Source organism: Pipistrellus kuhlii, unplaced genomic scaffold, assembly GCF_014108245.1.
Source record: "Pipistrellus kuhlii isolate mPipKuh1 unplaced genomic scaffold, mPipKuh1.p scaffold_m20_p_2, whole genome shotgun sequence".
NCBI lineage: Eukaryota > Metazoa > Chordata > Mammalia > Chiroptera > Vespertilionidae > Pipistrellus > Pipistrellus kuhlii.
In genome coordinates this window covers 48,753,292-48,772,056 of record NW_023425515.1, presented here as the reverse complement: position 1 = coordinate 48,772,056, position 18,765 = coordinate 48,753,292, and the positions used below count along the sequence as shown (strand labels likewise).

The following is an 18,765-nucleotide window of genomic DNA, read 5'->3' as shown; positions in this document are numbered from 1 at the left end:
AAGGGACAGGGATAGAGAGAAAAACATCAGTGAGAGAGATGAGAGAAAAACATCGATTGGCTGCCTCCTACATGGCCCCTTCTGGGGATTGAGCCCAAAACCTAGGCTTGTGCCCTGACCAAGAAATGGTGACCTCTTGGTTCTTGGGTTGATGCTCAACCACTGAGCCATGCTGGCCAGGCTTACTTTCTGACATTTGCTGACATTTCAGTCTTTCTCCAGCAGTGGCTCTGTCTTTTCATATCGTTTGATCCTAGGTTGATGTCGTTGTCATCACTGTCAACAGTTTTCATTAAGCCAACCACTCTGAGCCTTGGCCTTTTCTACAAACTATTTTATCCTTGCTTGTATGCTTATTTGGGTGCAACTGATTAGCCAGTCCTCTTTCGGGAACTGTTCATCCCCAGTGCAGGTTACAATGGGATGGTCAGGCTGGCCACAGCAGATTGGTCTGAGAGGAAACACATGGGCCAATTAGTTCCTCCACAGGAATTTTAATTTGGGGGAAATAAGAGAACCTCCTCCTTCAAAATGGCTGAACGAGTAACACACTCTTGGTGACGTCTGGCAGGCCTATTTCCATCACATGGTCTGGGAAGGAGAGCCGCGGGTGCACAGCGGAGAGCAGAGACGAAGGTGGGGGCCTGGGGAAGAAGGCCCCTGGCCGCCAGCTGCTGTGGTCCCCGCATCACCCTGAGGCTGGCATCCCGTGACACTCCCCCGGATCCTGCCAATAAACTGTCTTTGCTGCTAAGCTAGGTAGGCTTCTTTACCCCAGAAGAGAACCTTAGCCAACGGTGACACTGATTTGTAATAAGAAACACATATTCAGTCTTCATCCCAGCTCCAGGCAGCGCTCCTAAAACCCGTAAGCTTCCTAAGTGATGAGAGCCCATAGAGGTGTTTTCTGTGATGTTCGTGAGGCGACTTCTGGAAAACACCTAAGGATGGGGACGGGTTGCCAGGGGGAACCAACCTTGTGATTAGAGAGTTGGAACATTCAGTCCTACCTCCTGAGCTCCCTTCTCCTGAGCTCCGGGTAGGAGAGAGGGCCTGGAGGTTGAATTGATTGCAATGATTTAATCAATCATACCTCTGTAATGATACCTCCAGAAAATACCCCAAAAGGACAGGGTTCGGAAAGTTTGGGGGGGGGGGGTCACATACTCGGAGGGCATGGAAGCTGTGCACCCCTTCCCCCTACCTTGCCCTGTGCACCTCTCACTCCCCGCTGGCGCTGGCCTCGCGGGGCGGCTGGGTAGGAATCTGCGGGAGGGAGGGACCCTCCGCACAGAAAGGAAGATGGCTCAGAGGATGGACCTGTAAGACAGACTTAAAGAGGGTAACCAGCGAAGGGTAAGTTTATGATGGTAATCCACAGAGCAGCATGCCGCAGAGTACGGAAAGGGACAGTATAAAGGTAGGTGAATGAAAATGCTGCACAGTTTACTCATTTAATAGCTGGTTACAAATAGCACCTTCGGTGAGATCCAATTCCATACATAACGCTGGGCAGATACAGAACACCAGTGCTTCTCAAACTTGGAAATGCATATGAATCTGCATATTAACCGAATTCACTTAAAGTCCAGGTTCTGCTGCAGCAGGATTGGGGTGGGGGGGGGGCGGGGGAGGAGGTGGAAACTCTGAGTTTCTAACAGCTCCTGGAGCTGCTGCGGCTGCGGGTCCACCCACACTTAGCAGCAAGGACGCAGACCCGTGATGTTTCACGGATGATGACACCGTTTCGTTCAGCTTTCTTCTTCCCTGAATTTATATGTATTTTCTAATTAACATGGGATAAATATTAAAACCAATGGGCATGTGTTGTTTCGTGTTATGAAAAAATATGTATTTTAAAAAGAGAAACCGGGATGTCATGGGAGACAGAATAAAACTGCGAGGAGGAGCCAGTATGAAACTCAAGCACAGGAGGGAGCATGCGCACCGAGGAAAAGGTGGAGCAGCCGGGGAAGGACGAGGGGGCATCCTCACAGCAAGCCTGTAAGAGGAATGGGGCCGGTGGACACGTGGCCCAAGGACTGCTGGAATCTGGGGTAGAAATAGAGACGGTTGACGTGGGAACATAATCCAAAGGAGGGCAGTGATGAGAAAGGTGCCTCCCTGAGCTGCCAGGTGTGGGCGGCCCTGCCAGGAGCACACGGGAGTCCTGCTGGGCCCTCGCCACCTCAGGACTAAGGGACGTGAAAGAAGGGCTCCAACTGCCCTCGCAGTCTGAAGGACATTCCCTGTGAGGAACGAGGCGTGCGATCTGGACACACCTAGAGAGCTAATTGGACAGACAGGTCATAGGATATGCAGAACCCCAGAATACAGTGGACGACTCCCAGGAATGTAGGCGTGAGGGAGGCTCAAGGCCATGGCTTGGCTGGACAAACCTGGGCGCCTGACTCACTGAGCTTCGGCAAGATGTGTACCCCAAGGATGCAGAGAGAGCAAGCACTTGTCGTCTACAAAAGCCCAGCCCAAGCACAGCCCCCAGAGGCACTCGCCGCCTCTGGATGACAGAAGTGGCAGTGCAGAGTGGTCAGAGCCCTGGTGTTTGGCACAGAACACTGAGTGGCAAGCCAGATTTCCGAGGCGCCATGGCCTCAGGCGGGGATGAAGTTCAGGTGTTCCTGATTCCTTCACCCACGCCCAGGGCTGGTCTCGGACTCCGGGAACGGAGCAGGTGGCAGATACTATTTGTTATCAGCCCCTGCTAGTTGCCTGGCAACACTAACATCAATACAGCTGTCAACATCATAAAGTGGTATTTACAGGCCATCACTGAGTTCACACACATGCGTCACCGACAAAAGGTGGCCGGGAGCTAGGCTCCATCCAGAAAGCAGTGTGCCCCCTGCTGGACATGAGAGCAACTTGGATAAACAGAAAAAAGTCCCAGGCCAGAAAGAAATCCTGGCTACTTCCAAGACCCCACACACAAAATGGGGAGACACAGAAACTTACAGAACAGCCCATGGATGTAGGGGTTTGTCATCTCCAGGCACCTATCGTATTTAATAATCCCAGGGGGAGACGGGGAGAGGATAGGGGGACCACTAGCTGCCACTTAGGACAATGCCGTGCACTCACTCCCCTTTCCTCCACCGCTAGAGGGCTTTCCTTACGTCCACTTCCCCTTCTAAGGCTCACTCTTCCCTTCTCTGAGAAGTAGGAAGCATTCTCGGGTAAAAATGTTTTGAGAAGCTGTTTGACCAAAGCGGGTCCAAGTCACTGGCTCATTCTGTGAGAGCCTGTCAGGAGGACGGGGCAGGTGGCCTCTCTCCCCTCCTAATCCCTGGCTCCCCCCACGGCTGCTGCAGCTCCACACGCCTCGCCCACACTCCTCTCCTCTTGCTCACAGACTCTTTGCCAACTGACAGGACTATATTCCATACGAATGTGATGCAACTCTGTTGTGATCTCCTCCCTTGCTTAAATGATTCTTCATGTTATCTACGGCTCTCTGTTTTTAATCCGTCTAATGTCTTAGGACAGTGTTCGGCAAACTGCGGCTTGCGAGCCACATGCGGCTCTTTGGCCCCTTGAGTTTTTAGCAAAGGCCAGCTTAGGCGTAACCTAAATAAGTTAATAACAATGTACCTACCTATATAGTTTAAGTTTTAAAAAAATTGGCTCTCAAAAGAAATTTCAATCGTTGTACTGTTGATACTTGGCTCTGCCGACTAATGAGTTTGCCGACCACTGTCTTAGGACAAGGCCCGCAGGCTAGTGCTGGAATCACTCCTGTGGGCCCCACCACCATCTCTTCTAAAGACCATGCCCTTCGGTGCTGGCATCGCAGCATTTGGCGAAACGAGTCTCAGGAATCTTACATGTTTTACCTGACTGCTCAGCCTCCGTTTCCCACATTGAAAAAGTCCTAGGTCTTGTCTGGTTTATTCTTGGGTGCAAACCACTCCTCTCTCCCTGACCAGTTTAAGGATTCTCTATGTTCTAGCAAAGTACTGAATCTGATGAGGGGGGGCCAGGGAACCCGATTTACGGCTGATTGGTCTTGAGTCCCAGAGGCCTGGACACGGGATTGGTGTCTGAGTGGGGGGTGTCCTGTGGGACTCAGCCCTTCACCTGTGAGGTCTGAGGGGTGTCAGAACTCCGAGGGGAGGAAAACCCACATATCTGACGTTAGAAGTGTTGGGAGTAAAAATCAGGTCACAGTGACACGGAGCACCTTTGGTGTGTGATGACTCGGTCCATCGTAACAAACGTCTGCACTTCAAGCTGCTTCATGCCGCCCCTAGGAACTGCTAACGACCTTCGGGCCACTTACTCCACCACTCAGTGGCCGCAGGTGGCTACTGTTTAAAAGAAGTTAATCATTCATTCTGTGGGTTCCTCCCTCTCTGTTCAGAATGACTAAATATAGTTGCTTTGGAAGCACTTCCAGTCTTTCTCTGAGACGGTCTACTGTAACCTCTGCTAGTCTGGAGTTGGGATAAATCGGATGACTGAAGTTACCAGCGGTCCTAGATGGATATTTAACCCCAAATCTCTAGGGTCCGGTCTTCAAGTGACTCCACGATGACTACACCCAGAGAGTGTGTACTCAGGACTGAATTTGTTTTATTTTACTTAATGTATTATTCACGTTCAAAAAAGGCACTTAATGAAACTTACTAAAAGAAAGTTTACGAGCAAAGGAAGTTTATGAGAACATAAAATGCAAGGTGTGCCACTGGGGAACAGATGTGAGGACTATTACACGTTAGATCACATGTGTCAAACACAAGGCCTGCGGGCCAAATCCGTCCCGCCAGGCCTTGCAATGTGGCCCGCACCGCGCTGTCATCACTGCACTCCGCTGCGTTTCCATCACAATGACAGTTTATGACTGTTCAGTAAACCATTCGGCCCGCGATTTAGGCTGGATTTTAGATTTTGGCCCCTTCTCTGATTGAGTTCGACACCCCTACGTTAGATAAAATTGTGTCTAGCCGAAACCGGTTTGGCTCAGTGGTAGAGCGTCGGTCTGCGGACTGAAAGGTTCCAGGTTCGATTCCGGTCAAGGGCATGTACATTGGTTGAGGGCACATCCCCGGTGGAGGGTGTGCAAGAGGCAGCTGGTCGAATTTTCTCTCTCATCGACATTTCTAGCTCTCTATCCCTCTCCCTTCCTCTCTGTAAAAAATCAATAAAATACATATTTTTTTTAAAAATCGTGTTTACTTTTGGTCTAAGTAAACACTGTTGGAATGTTTACCTATAGAATCAAGGACAAAGTAATCTTAAAATGAAGCACCGAGTGTTATTATTCCCTTTCCATCCTACACCCCAGAATAGCTTTCATAACTTTGAGGGTGATTCAATTTGTCAGGTTTCCATATAAGAAAATGTCAGTGAAAGTGATTCCAAATTCATCACAACTGCTTTCTTTCAAAGAACTAAATCAAGTGTGACGCGCACCACGCATGCACACAGCTAGCTACCGCCATCCTACCCGCTGTGCTTCCAGTGCGTGACCAGCAACAAGCAGATTCTAGCCTGAGCCCCAGCTCTGACTGCGCTGGAGTCTCCGCCCTGTCATGTTCCCCTCCCTGCCCAGTCTGTGCTCCTCACCGCAGCCCAGCTTCATTTTCTTGTCCGAACTGCCTTCCTGCTCTAAGACCTGCTAGTTCCACAACAGACAGGGATCAGTCTATACTCTCAGGCTGGCCATCCAAACCCCCATCAGCTTGGTCCCCTGTCCTCTGCCAACCTGGTCCTCCACTCTCCGCCTTCCTCTTCCTCTATCCTCAGCCATGTCCACATACATGCTGTCCAGCGAATACCACGGCACAGGCTGCCCCAACACCTTTAAGTTGTTCTTCCTCCTGCCTCCTTCAGAACTGCCAAAGCCTTCCACAACCTGCAAACCATCCCCTCCCAGGAGCAGGGATTCGATTCTCCTTGGGCACGGCCCCTCCCGGCCTGCCTCACGCCTCACACTTAGTTCACTGTAGCGACACTCCCAGCCGGGGCTGCTGAGGGAAGTGTTTATCTCCCCCACCAGCCCTCAGTCCCTGCAGAGCAAGTGCTCTGCTTTCCACACACCTCTCAGCACAGTGGCTGCGAGAACAGCGGATCTGAACTGAGGAGCGGAGGGGACAGACACCCTGCTCGCTGACAGCCCTACCAGGCCCTGCCCATGCGGAACTGGCTCCTTCTGCATACTCACGGTTTCCACAGTTGAGACCACCAAGGCCAAACGGGCAACTGCAAGTCAACAAGGAAAAAGAACAAGAATCAGTCTCAAACCTCAAAAGAAATCATTGGGGCAATTTACTAAGTAATCCTATAAAGAGGTAATATGCAAATTGACCCTCATGCCCTCGCACAAGATATCCACCAAAAGATGGCTGGCAGGGGAGGGTAGTTCTGGGTGATCAGGCTGGTAGGGGAGGGCAATTGGAGGTGACCAGGCCAGCAGGGGAGGGCAGTTGGGGGTGACCAAGCCTGCAGGGGAGGGAATTAGGGGCAATTGGGACAGCAGGGGAGGGCAGTTGGGGGTGGTTGGGCTGGCAGGGGAATGGTTTGGGGGTGATCAGGCTGGCAAGTGGTTGGGAACCAGCAGTCCCGGATTGTGAGAGGGATGTCCAACTGCCGGTTTAGGCGGGACTGGGCCTAAACCGGCAGTCGGACATCCCCCAAAGGGTCCCAGACTGGAGAGGGTGCAGGCTGAGCTGGGGTACACCTCCCCGCCTCCAGTGCACAAATTTCGTGCACCAGGCTTCTAGTTTCTAACCAATGCATCATAATAAGTGAACCTGGAGCCTACCTCATACAGGTTTCATTTTCAAGCCTATATCCGTCTTCACATGCTGAAAGAGAAAAGAACAGTCTGTGAAATTCCAGCCTCTGTCCTTTTAAGACAAATAAGCCGTGGAGTCCTAAACACTCTTGTTCTCTTGCAAGAAACTAACTCAAGCCCTGCCAGTCTTGTCCTGTCATTTGCTGGCCTATGATCCGCTGTTCATTCGACAGACATTTCATTCGGCAGACATCGCTAAACCCCACAACATGCTGAGCATGTCCTAGACATAGGTGCCGCCCTCAAGGGACTCGCTGAGAGAAAGAGACCTGCCAACAGGCAGCTGGAATTCATCCTGAAGCCTGTATGATGCCAGGAGGCCATGATACCTGTGGGAAGGTCACCTACTTTAATCTTACAAATGGTTAGCAAGTCTGGTCAAGGCACTGTAAAGACACGGGAGACACTAAGTATGTGTGTGTGCATGCATGTATGCACGAGTGTGTGCACACCAGGTAACAACGCAGCTATGCTAGTGTGCAAATATGAACTGCAGAGATTTATAAAACACACCCACACCTCTATCTTCCATTTCCACATGGGGCTGACCCCGGATATGCAGTGTCCAAGGGGGACTCACTTTAAATACCTCTGTGCTCCAGTGGCCAGAAGATGTCACTGCTGACCCATCCGAACCCGGCGGACAGGGCTATGACCACGGAGCTCCCAACTGCACTCATCAGAGGCCTGACGGCTACCAAGGAAAACCTAACTGCAGAAACGAGGCTGCAGAGGCCCTCGGCAGCAAGCCCCCGAGATAACCACGGTTTCTTTATGCTGCTTCCTGGGTCACCCCTGGATACACACAGAGTGCCGGGGCCTGTGTCACTGCATTTGAAAAACCTCTGACGGCTATGCCATCTCTAATGCTCGTCTGCAGGCGACACAAATAGGGAAACTCCTGACTTGGAAGCAGAGGGGAAGCGGCCAGGCCCAGCCAGGAGCAGAAGTGGCCACAGAAGCTCCGGAGGCGCGGGGTACCCGCCTGGCACTCTGTATGCCTGCACCTCTGCCCCCTTCCCTCTCCCTCCTGACAGCCACGCTGCCCCCAGCGGATGGGTTTTAGCAGAGGTCACCTTCCCACAAGGTGAGGAACACCTGGCACGAACCCAGATAAGATGGAATCAGGAAGCGTCTGTCTCTCTGTTTGAGGGCGGCAGCCTGACATGCTGAGGAACGCCGCGAAGCCGCCCAGCATGGAGCACGGGCCCCTCCTCAGAGCCCCCCGCGGGGCCTGCGTGCAGAGCGGAGGGCGTATGTGAACCCAAGCCCCGGGGTCTGACGCTCAGGACAACAGCGCTGCCCTCAAATGTATTTTTATCCCCTCCTGACAGAATGAGTCCTCCGGCGGGCAGTCCTGACAGCTGTAAGTGGCACGCCGCTTTTCGCAAGTATGCGATCTGACTCCGACTCCAGGACACGGATCGCCAGCCGGGGCTGGCGTCTGCGTTCCTTCACCGTCAGGGTACTCCGCACTCTGGAGCTGGGCTCTACCCTACACCACTGAGCAGCCTCTCATCTCAAACTAAATGAACGTAAGCCCCACCTACAGGGTTTGCGGGATTAGCTTTCCGTCCTTCAATACTTTATGAAACCTTTAAAAACCAAGGCTCGTGGTTCAGCAACAACCACAACGTGGGTAAGACACAAGAGCAGTGTGGATGGCTTCCACAGCACCGCCGTATGTGTACATCGCCCTCTTTAGCTCTTACAATGTCAATGAAGCGTCACTACGCCCGTTTCACGGAAGAGGAAACTGAGGCTCAGCGAAGATGACAGGTGACCAGGGAGGCCAAAGTGGGGGGGTCTGACCCACTTGGGCCACAGCTGCTGCTAAAAGGTACAGCCTGATTTCATACTTGTGTGACCCTTTAAAAAGGTTAGCAGGCTATAGAATAAGGCTTTGGGAATTAAAACAATTTGTCTAGCTTCCTTAAGGTGGAAAAAAAGAAAAGAAAAAGAGAAGGAAAGGGAAGGGAAGGAAAGACATTGCCAGCCACAGGCATTCCATTCTCTTTTCTTTCCCTTTGAATCCAGGGGCCTGGCCAGCGCAGGGTCAGAGATAAGGCTGTTATTCCACGGAGGTCATGTGTTCTACCCTGCCGTGAGCCGAACCACAAGGGCCGGCTACCCCCTTAGAGCTTAGAGCGGGCGCCCGGAGCAGGAGGAGCCCCCGCAGAGGAAAGCAAGGCGGCCACAGCGCCCCGAGAAGCGGCAGGCACCTCGGCAGGAGTGGTCCATCTTGTTGAACTGGAAGTAGCCCGCCTTGCACTGGCACAGCGCCACCCCGTCCAGGTCCGTGCAGACGGAGGTCTCCTTGTCGCACTCCGGGGTCTTCCGCTTGCACAGGCTGCCGGCTGGAATGGAAAACAAGACGGTGAAACCAAACACAGCCTCCTCCACCTCAGGCCGTAGGACACGGGAACTCTCCACGGCAGAGGCTCCGGGGACAGGTCTCCAAAAGCCTGCCGGTGCCCGCTCCCCGCCCAGGTCCGGCCTGCCTTCTGCCCTCCTCCCCCGCGTCGGCCCCCAGGCCGCTCTGCTGAGCGTTCACACAGCACGCCGAGACCAAGATGCCCGGGAGAAACAGGCAGCTGCCCCAGCTACAGTCCAAGGCAAGGACGGCCTTCGAGGTGTGGGATCTTCTCGTGCAAGCTCTGCGGGGAGAGATCGCACACACCCAGAAGCCGAGACCATGCTCCAGGGAGAAAGCTGCGGGGTCAGACCTGCCTCGAACTGAAGGCGCCTCAGCCTGTGTCTGTGCAGCCGAAGAGATGGAGGAGCAGTGGGAGATGGGGGGACAGTGGGAGATGGGGGGACAGTGGGAGATGGGGGACAGTGGGAGATGGGGGGCAGTGGGAGATGGGGGGCAGTGGGAGATGGGGGGACAGTGGGAGATGGGGGGCAGTGGGAGATGGGGGACAGTGGGAGATGGGGGGCAGTGGGAGATGGGGGACAGTGGGAGATGGGGGACAGTGGGAGATGGGGGGGCAGTTGGAGATGGGGGGCAGTGGGAGATGGGGGGCAGTGGGAGATGGGGGGGCAGTGGGAGATAGGGGAATAGTGGGAGATGGGGGCAGTGGGAGATGGGGGGGCAGTTAGAGATGGGGGGACAGTGGGAGATGGAGGGCAGTGGGAGATGGGGGACAGTGGGAGATGGCCTGCTCTCTGTGGGCTATAGTTTTATGGTGTCCCCTGCCTGCTTCCTCACTACACTGACCGTGTCTCCCAGCTTATTCATCTCTGGGTCTCCAGCACCTCAGAGACTGGTCCACATGCGGAAGGTACCGCTGGACCTCGTCATCACATCACCATGAGAGACAGGCCGGCCACAAAGGTGCGCATCTTCCAGGCTTCTACATGCTTGACTTTAAGGCCCCATTTCATCCATGTGTACCCATCTGGCTGTGTGTGTGGGCCTGGGTGTGTCATTTCAATGACAAAGCACCATTTTCATTATTATTAAAAAGCTCTCATGTTGGGCATGTGGCCTCTGTGGGATTGTACACGTTGGACCTCTCTGGGATTGTACACGTTGGACCTCTCTAGATTGTACACGTTGGACCTCTCTGGGATTGTACACGTTGGACCCTCTCTGGGATTGTACACGTTGGACCTCTCTGGGATTGTACACGTTGGACCTCTCTGGGATTGTACATGTTGGACCCTCTCTGGGATTGTACACGTTGGACCTCTCTGGGATTGTACACGTTGGACCTCTCTAGATTGTACACGTTGGACCTCTCTGGGATTGTACACGTTGGACCTCTCTGGGATTGTACACGTTGGACCTCTCTAGATTGTACACGTTGGACCTCTCAGGAGTTGTACACATTGGACTTCTCTGGGATTGTACACATTGGACCTCTCAGGAGTTGTACACGTTGGACCTCTCTGGGATTGTACACGTTGGACCCTCTCTGGGATTGTACACGTTGGACCTCTCTGGGATTGTACACGTTGGACCCTCTCTGGGATTGTACACGTTGGACCCTCTCTGGGATTGTACACGTTGGACGCTCTGGGATTGTACACAGCAGACACAATGAGGGTGCATTCTACCATCTAAGGTAAGTCCCTCCCCAAAATGACACATGCAATTGGGGTACACAGACAATAGAACAAAACTATGAAACCAACGGGAGGGTAAGCAGTAGCTCAGACCGGGTGCAGGGCACAGCAAGCCTGGCATGTGCTGCTGCTGCTGGCAGACAGAGCCAGGTCAGCCGGGGAGAGAGCCATGCCGTGAGGACGGTCTCCCCTCTCCCACCTTAGGGAAGACACCAGCCTATTCAGAAACCAGTTCTCAACACGGCAGAACTGTCCCTGCCTACGCCAGTTGTGGTGGTAGGAGCGGATGCCCACACAGTGTGTGTGTGTGTGTGTGTGTGTGTGTGTGTGTGTGTTGGTGGTGGCGAGGGGGAGTGGGGTGGGGGTCCCAGCATCAGCCTCCTTTTCTGAGTCCTGAGAGCTCGGGGCCGGGTGGATGGCCTGGTCACAGGGAGGTAAGTTTAGGACACAACTTTGGTTCCCAACACCAAATTTCCTGTCTTTATCAGCGGAGGCTGACGTGCTCCATCAGAGCCCTGTTTGCGTGTGCGACAGAATTTCCTTTGTTTATTGTGAAAAGTCTGTATTTAAGGGGGAAAAACAAAAAAAATGAAACATCTCACCAGGCCGACACTGCAGAGCTGGCAGCAGAGAGGTCCTAACGCCCCGCCATCCCTCCTCGCTGCTCTCTGAAGGCGCTGCCAGTCCTCAGCCTTCCTCTGGAGAAATACCTCTGGGGCCAAGGCGGCCGGGCCAGCTCCGGCCTTGCCCGGCGGCCAGCCCGAGGGGCCTGGCCGATTAGATAGTCTCTGGACGCGCATGTCATGTTTTCCTTCCATCCCGCCCCTGAATCCAGCGTGCTGGCTGGCGGCTCGCCTGGCACGGAGGCAGGTTCCTGGGAACGCAGGGGCAGCTGGCCTGCCCGTGCGGTGGAGGCGCTGCTCTCCTGAAAATTCCCCAAGAACAGAGTTCTCCTACCATCAATCCACCCCACGGAACCAGGCAGAACCCCCTGTGCGTCGGAAGCCTGGCGGTGGGATTGTTCTGCCTCCCCAGTTCCCAGGGTCTTTCCTGGGCATGACATCCGCCGGAGAGACAATGAGAACTTTCGTAAATCGAAGGCCGAGAGCCCGCCAGGGGGATTTCCAAGGATTCTAACCCTCCGGGGATGTGAGGGCTGGCGGGTTCCGAAGGGAGAGGAAGTACGTGTTTTGTGAACCGAAGGGTCAAAGCCCGCCTTTCCCAGAGTCATCGGTGCTGCCCCCAGAGGTTGGGAACGCCCAGATGTCAGAGCCTGAGAGCTCCTGCTCATATGCCCGCCTCCCTAGCCCTCACTGGTGAGCGAGAGACCAAGCTGCGTGTGTTGGCAAAAGCTGGAGAAGACGTGGGATCAAGCACAGAGATGTGTCTCTGTCTTCACAAGCTCTGGAAGGAGAGACCACGGGTGGGGACCAGCTCATGTGGGGACGTGGGGGCATGTGGGATATCTCTGCGTAGAGAGCCCCTTGGGAATGCACATGGATGACCTTTAATTATCAGCAGCTGAACTCAAGGCATAGGCAGAGCCACACCCTGGGAACATGTTTCCCCAAAATGTTGAGACTGTTAACAGTACCGATTTGACTTACCCAGGTCTTGATATGCTAAATCCCAGGAATGAGGGAATGAATAGGACCTGGGCACACCCAAAACTTCTTTGACCTTAAACCCCCCTTTGGAAATCAATAAATGCGCTGTGTTGTCTGTGGTGGGTGGTTGACTGTCTCTCCATCAGAATGGCAGCCCCCCACCTGGGTCCCAGCTTGAATCTATTTCTGTGTCTTGGTCTCTTTTTTTCTTTAATCTCTTAATCCCCAGCTCCTCCACTCAGGAACCTGTCCTTTCCTGTGCGGGTGATGGGAAACAGAGAAACAGCCCCCCACACTCTCTCTTATTCTCGACTTTGCAGTGAATCTGACACTGCTCTAAAAATATTAAAGTCCTTAAAAAGAAAGGAAGGAAGGAAGGAAGGAAGGAAGGAAGGAAGGAAGGAAGGAAGGAAGAAAAAATGGGACCCCAATAAGGAAAACGGGCTTTCCCAGGATCCACACACATCCATGCTGGAAGAATGGGAGTCAGAGAGGGGGCAGGGTTGCTCTGAACAGGACTTCAGGAATCCAAGTATCTGGCCACTTGATCTGCAAGGCATGCAATGCATTTACCGGGACAGAACATAACCTCACACCACCAGGCTGACCACCCAGGGTGCCCTCGGTGAGTGTTTACGGAATTGAAAGGTCCCCTTCCTGCTCGCTGAGGAGGACAACTGGGGACCCTTGAATCACAAAAACAAACAAAGTAAAACCAAAGAGCTCTGGACTTTGGGTTTAGAGCAGTCAGTCCACAGGGATATGAACTTTAGGCTGACTCCCCAGTGATGCTGAATGAGAGCAACTGCCACCTACTGGGCCCAGGTGGAGGCCCACACAGATGCCACACCCGAACCCCGCAGGGAAGGAGCTTAGCGGAGCCGCTCCCATCGCTTATGAGATGGCAGCAGGGACAAGCCCCTTTGCCAGGAAGCCCTTTGATGCCAGCAGTTTTCTGCTCCCAGAGGCACCACCCCCCTCTAAGACCCACTTTTGAACTTGTTTCTAATCCCTTCCTTCATCTGCTTTTTCAGGAGATGCACCGCAGAAGCTTTGGACAAAACAGATAAAGCAAGAACAAGAACAGGGAGATTATCCTGACGGACACCGGGCAGCTGGCGGTGACAGCCTGGCCTGTGTGTGTGCACCGGTAATCTGCAAACCGGCACACATGGCCGGTCACATCCCCCAGGCTGCTCTTACTGAATGGCGTATCACCAGGAAGGCGTGGGGTGCTGTCGAGCAGGTAATTCTGTGTGGACGTCTGCCTCCCCAGAGAGCGTAGGAGCTTTTCAAGGGAAAGAAGAGCGGTTTTTGCTCCATCGCATCCGCTCCCGTGTAGGAGTAGAAGAGGCAGCAGGCTGACTTCAAGACTGTGCCTGTGCACGCCTGCGTGTGCACAGTCCACAGACACCAAGGTCTTTCACGTAACGCGTTTCAAAGACAGCCTGGCTCTGTGACGCGCTTTCTTGAACTTACTTTCCTCTCCCGGGGGTGTGCTAACCGCACGGGCAGGGCCGCCCCACACGGCCGTTCTCTCACCTCTAAAGATGCGCCTCTGCGATCCCAGGAGCTGGCAGACCTCGGCGGAGGACCTGCAGGAGTTGGCACACCTCTGCGTCCCGTCGGCCAGGTCGAACAGCGTCACATTGGAGGCCAGGGAGAAGGTGGTCTGCAGCGACAGGGCCACGGCGCCGGACTCCCTACGGGCAAAGCGTGCAGGTTTGTAATCGCTCCAAAGTGACAGGCGGGCCCCAAGGCTTTTGGAAAATGAGCCGTTATCCCCATTGTGAAATATGGCAGCAACCACATCCTTGGGTAAAAACTGCTGTTTGAATTTTAACCCTGCTATTCTGGCTTCGGCACTCGCTTACTTGCTTAAACAACAGGGTAGTTGCTTCAGCTTCCAGATGGAGACCTGGAGGCTAAGGCAGTTTTCCTGTGCCTGTGGACCAGGACCACAGGAGATGGATTCCCACGGACTCAGTAGCTTCAGGAGTAGAAACTGTAGATAACCTTTAAAGATAAACCGCTCAGGTCTGCTTCTGTACTATCTGCTATCGAAAGATAGGGCCACATTCCAGTGTCCAGCAGGATGTGACTGGGAGCGACCCTGCGGGCTGTTCCCAGCCTTTAGAATTTAGAACAAAGGAAAATTCTTGTGGTTTGGACCTTTATTTTATTTTCTAATATATTTTATTGATTTTTCACAGAGAGGAAGAGAGAGGGACAGAGTTAGAAACATCGATGAGAGAGAATCATCGATCAGCTGCCTCTCGCACACCCCCTTCTGGGGATGTGTCCACAACCAAGGCACACGCCCTTGCCCGGAATCGGACCCAGGACCTTTCAGTCCGCAGGCCGACGCTCTATCCACTGAGCCAAACCGGTCCCGGCTGGTTTGGACCTTTAAAAGGACTGCCTAAACCTGGAACAGTGCAATCGTGAGTGTGGCCACCTGCATGTGGTGCTCCTGCGGCTGTCCTGGCCAGTTCAATAAATCCTTGCCTGCTTTTTTTAATCAATCATCAGCCTCTGGTGGTCTTATTTTGAACCCAGGGTTCGACCCCACAACAACCGCCCAGCGAGGGAATGAATGGAACGGCATGAAGGTCGAGTGACCTTGGCCCTGGGTCACCCTGTGGCTTGGTCAAAAGAGGGCCCGTGTTTACTGCTGCCGCCCATGAGCGAACATCCTCCCCCTTCTGCAGACCGGTTCACAGGCCAGTGCACTTACCCTGAAGCACGAACTGTGGACCGGGTATAACCAGGGAACACCGAAAAACACATATTCAGCTGAAAGGAAGAACAGGTTTGCCTGTTAATGGTGAGCTAGACAAAGAGCCTTCGAGCTGGGACCGATTTCCTATTCTCTGTGTTCAACAGGCATTTTCCAGCCATCAAGCTCTCAGCAGGGGGTCTGACAGAGAAGTGGTGTGCCTTTTGTGTTCCCCTCTTAAACGCCTTCCTGCGCCTGTTCTGCGCCCCATGAGTCCGAAGGGAGAGAGGCCCAGAGTGAATCAGTGGGACAAGTCCTGGCAGGGGGGCGGGCGGAGGTTCTGAACAGCACCCTGGGATGCAAACCATCTTCAAAGCAGCAGATCTCTGTGAAGATCTCGGGTTTCAAGAAATGCCTCCGAGGCAACTGTTTATATTTGGACTGCACGTGGTGAGCGAGCCTCCTGAAAAGGCTGGTTCCTTCCCGCTGCCCCAGGTCCGGCAGGTCCTGTGCAGGCCCCTCCGGATGTACAGCGAGTTGACCCGATTCGAAGCCAGGTTCTCGGCAAATATGGGGCATTACGTGGGTCAAGAACCCTTTTGTTGAGCGCCAACTAGAATGACTCTGCCCGTTTGCCCTGTGCCCTCAGAGAGAGCAGGAAACCGCTCAGGGTGTAATGAAAGCGCCATGTCTGCTTCCCTGTCTCCCCTGACATCCCCCCTCCCCACCCCGCTCCCCTCCACAGACACACTTTGGGGCCAGGGATTCCTTCCCGGCAGCAGAGGGTCTCAGCACCGTGGACAGTGCAGACGCACCTGCCCTGGCCCCTGTGTCAGGTACATCTCGCTCTTCAGAAGAAGGATTCAAACATGGGATGCTATCAGGCTTTATGGCTTCGTATGACACTGCTTTATATGTATATTTTTAAATATATATTTTTTTCTTAAATTTAATTTAATTTCTTTATTGATTAAGGTATCACATATTTGTCCTCAATCCCCCACCCCCCTACTCATGCCCCCACCCCCCTATTGTCCTTGACCACTGGTTAGGCTCATATGTGTGTACACAAGTCCTTTGGTTGCTCTCTCCCTTTTATCCCCACCCTCCCTCTGAGGTCCAGCAGTCTGACCCATGGCTCCTTGTCTCTGGGTCTGTTCTTGTTCATCAGTCTACGTTGTTCACCATTTCCCCTAGTGCTTTATATATGATAGGCAATGATCTATTACTGGCATTGGTCCTTAAGCTCTCCCCCTCCCAGGTGAAGACAGAGGCGGCGCAGTTCAGAACAGGATGGCATCTTGGGAAGGGCCACGGGAGTGGCTTCTCCAGTCACTGCCTAAATCTCCACTATTCCCTGGGGTGGGAGTGTCACTTCGCTCACAAGGGAGGGGCTGATCCTGGGTCCAACTTACCAAGTCAGAGCAGCCACGGAGCACTGTGGAACGGAAGGACTGCGCCCGGGCACGGGGCTCTCGGCCCTGAGCTACCTCACAAGGAAAGCCTGACCCAGAGGCAGGTGTGGTGGAGTGACAAGAACGCCGGGTACAGGGTTAAAGACACACAAAACCTGCTGTATAGTGAACAATTAAACCCTGCCCAAAGGGAGGTCTGGCTGAGGCTCCTGGGAGGTAGCTCTAAGCCTTGGAATGGCCTGCCTTTGTTACCCTGGGGGCCTGGGCCACTGAGAGTCTAGCAGCATGACTGGTGGTGAGGGCTTTGAGTTACATGGGAACCCCTGGCCTCCAGAGGGCCTGGAGCCCGAGGTCAGGCCTATGGGCAGTTGGCCATGTCTAGGTCTTGGCTGTAATGTTAGTGCATGTGCTGCTGAGGCGAGCACAGCGTACTGGCTCTGGCCACCAAGGCTCCGGCGAGCTTCCCTGGCTGGCACACTCCATGAATACTGTGCACATCACTGTCCAGAGGCATCAACCCTGTGCACAGCCCCGTGGGATCCCTTCCCCCCTCCCTCCCTCTCCCTCTCTTCTCCGGGCCCTCTCCCACGCCTGACTTCCTTTGGTTGGCTGTTCCCTGGACCCGTTCACTGCAACAAGCCATGACCATGGTGTAACAGCCTCAGGCGCTATCTGTGAGGCCTACTGCATCGTCAAATCTGAGGGTGGTGTGGGGGTCCCCGAATTTGCAACTGATGTCAGGCCTGCAGGTGGTCTGGCAGCCTGCTCCCTAACCTGGCACCTGCTCAGTGTGAGCTCAGGCAGCAGCAGCAGCTTCCAGGGCCTGCGTTTCCCATGTGTCCTGGTGTCGGAATACCTCTTAGCGAGGCACCTGTCACACCCTGCCAGAGCAGGTGCACGCGGGAGATACGGAAACAGAACTGCAATCTGAAGTCTGCAAATGAAATCCACAGTGCTGTAACATCCTCGAGGTTTTGGCTACTACACTCTCACCCATAAAGAACAAGTAAAACTGAAATCAGAAATAGACTGGTCTCTAAGTCTTATTTTAATGGCAAACTTTGGTTTTCTAGACACCAAATCTTAGACTCAGATGGCAGCTGAGAGGCAAAATACAGTTTTATTTGATCTCTTCTTTCTTCCTCTCCATTTTACCCTCCCTCTCTTCCTTCCTACCCTTCTACCTTCCCCCCCCCACCCCCTCCGAGAAAAAGTAAGCCGAGAGGAAAGGAGAATCCAAGGCCCCTCGATAATCTATGCAGTGAATTCTCCCCCAGGATAACCAGGGCGAACTGCTCCCCTCTTGGCATTCCCTTGGAGAAAAGAGAGCTCGCCTCCCCATGGCCCCAAACCCTGAGAACGTCACACGGCAGATCCAAAGCAGGATGTTCTGGGCCTTTCCTCGCCACCAACAGCTGTGACAGGTTCACGTCACCTACCTGTCGGTGCCTGTCAGTGTGCACGTGGAAAAGAAGCTGCCACCCACCGGCAAAGGCTGCCGGCGAGGACACATTCAAAGGAACACCCCTCCTGGGGACGCTGCTGCCCAACACCTCCCTCCGCTTCCAAGGCCTCTTATTCTACCCCGAAGCTTACCTTCCACACGTCACAGAAATGACAGCCCGAGACAAAGCTGGCCCCCAGGAGGCTCCCAATGCCGAACGAAATCTGTTCTAGAAAACAAAGGCCTAGAAGCAAGGTGCCTTTCAGAAAACTCACCGTGCTGGTGACCTCGTTTTCAACTTCACGCAGGTCCGAATGTCTTTCCACGGTGGAATTGGGAAACGTTTTCTTTAATTTGAACTCTGTCACGAAGGTTCTAACTGCAAACGGAAACATAACCCGTTAGGCTGCAGGAGAGGTCGATCTACACAGGCTGTGTGTCTGTAAGTGTCCGGGGCATCCGGCCTCATCCCACCTCAGAGACCACCTCTGTGATTTCTCTCCCTCTGCGCTCCTCTCCGCGCAGGTGAGCACCGACCGAGCTGAGCTGATGGCTCAGACTGAGTGACCCTTTGGGTGAGAGACTCCAAGGAGCCCTTTGTGTGGGAGGGAGGGCTGCTGTGAGGAGCCTTCCTGACGCTTCTCTAACAGCCTTCCCATAACAGATGCCCAGTAAAGCTGTGGCAAAGAAGGAAG

The 18,765-nt window shown here is 53.7% G+C and overlaps 1 protein-coding gene across 1 annotated transcript in view; it reads right to left on the bottom strand.

Annotated features, from left to right (window-relative positions):
* HEG1 (heart development protein with EGF like domains 1) overlaps positions 1-18,765 on the bottom strand; it is a 64,833-nt gene that overhangs the window by 17,001 nt on the left and 29,067 nt on the right. The window contains exons 9-14 of the mRNA XM_036447031.2: positions 18,346-18,449; positions 15,230-15,288; positions 14,035-14,195; positions 9,037-9,171; positions 6,782-6,824; positions 6,182-6,219 (exon numbers count right to left, since the gene is read on the bottom strand). Of these exons, the coding sequence (XP_036302924.1) occupies positions 6,182-6,219; positions 6,782-6,824; positions 9,037-9,171; positions 14,035-14,195; positions 15,230-15,288; positions 18,346-18,449 (540 nt within the window). The remainder of the gene's footprint in view (positions 1-6,181; positions 6,220-6,781; positions 6,825-9,036; positions 9,172-14,034; positions 14,196-15,229; positions 15,289-18,345; positions 18,450-18,765) is intronic.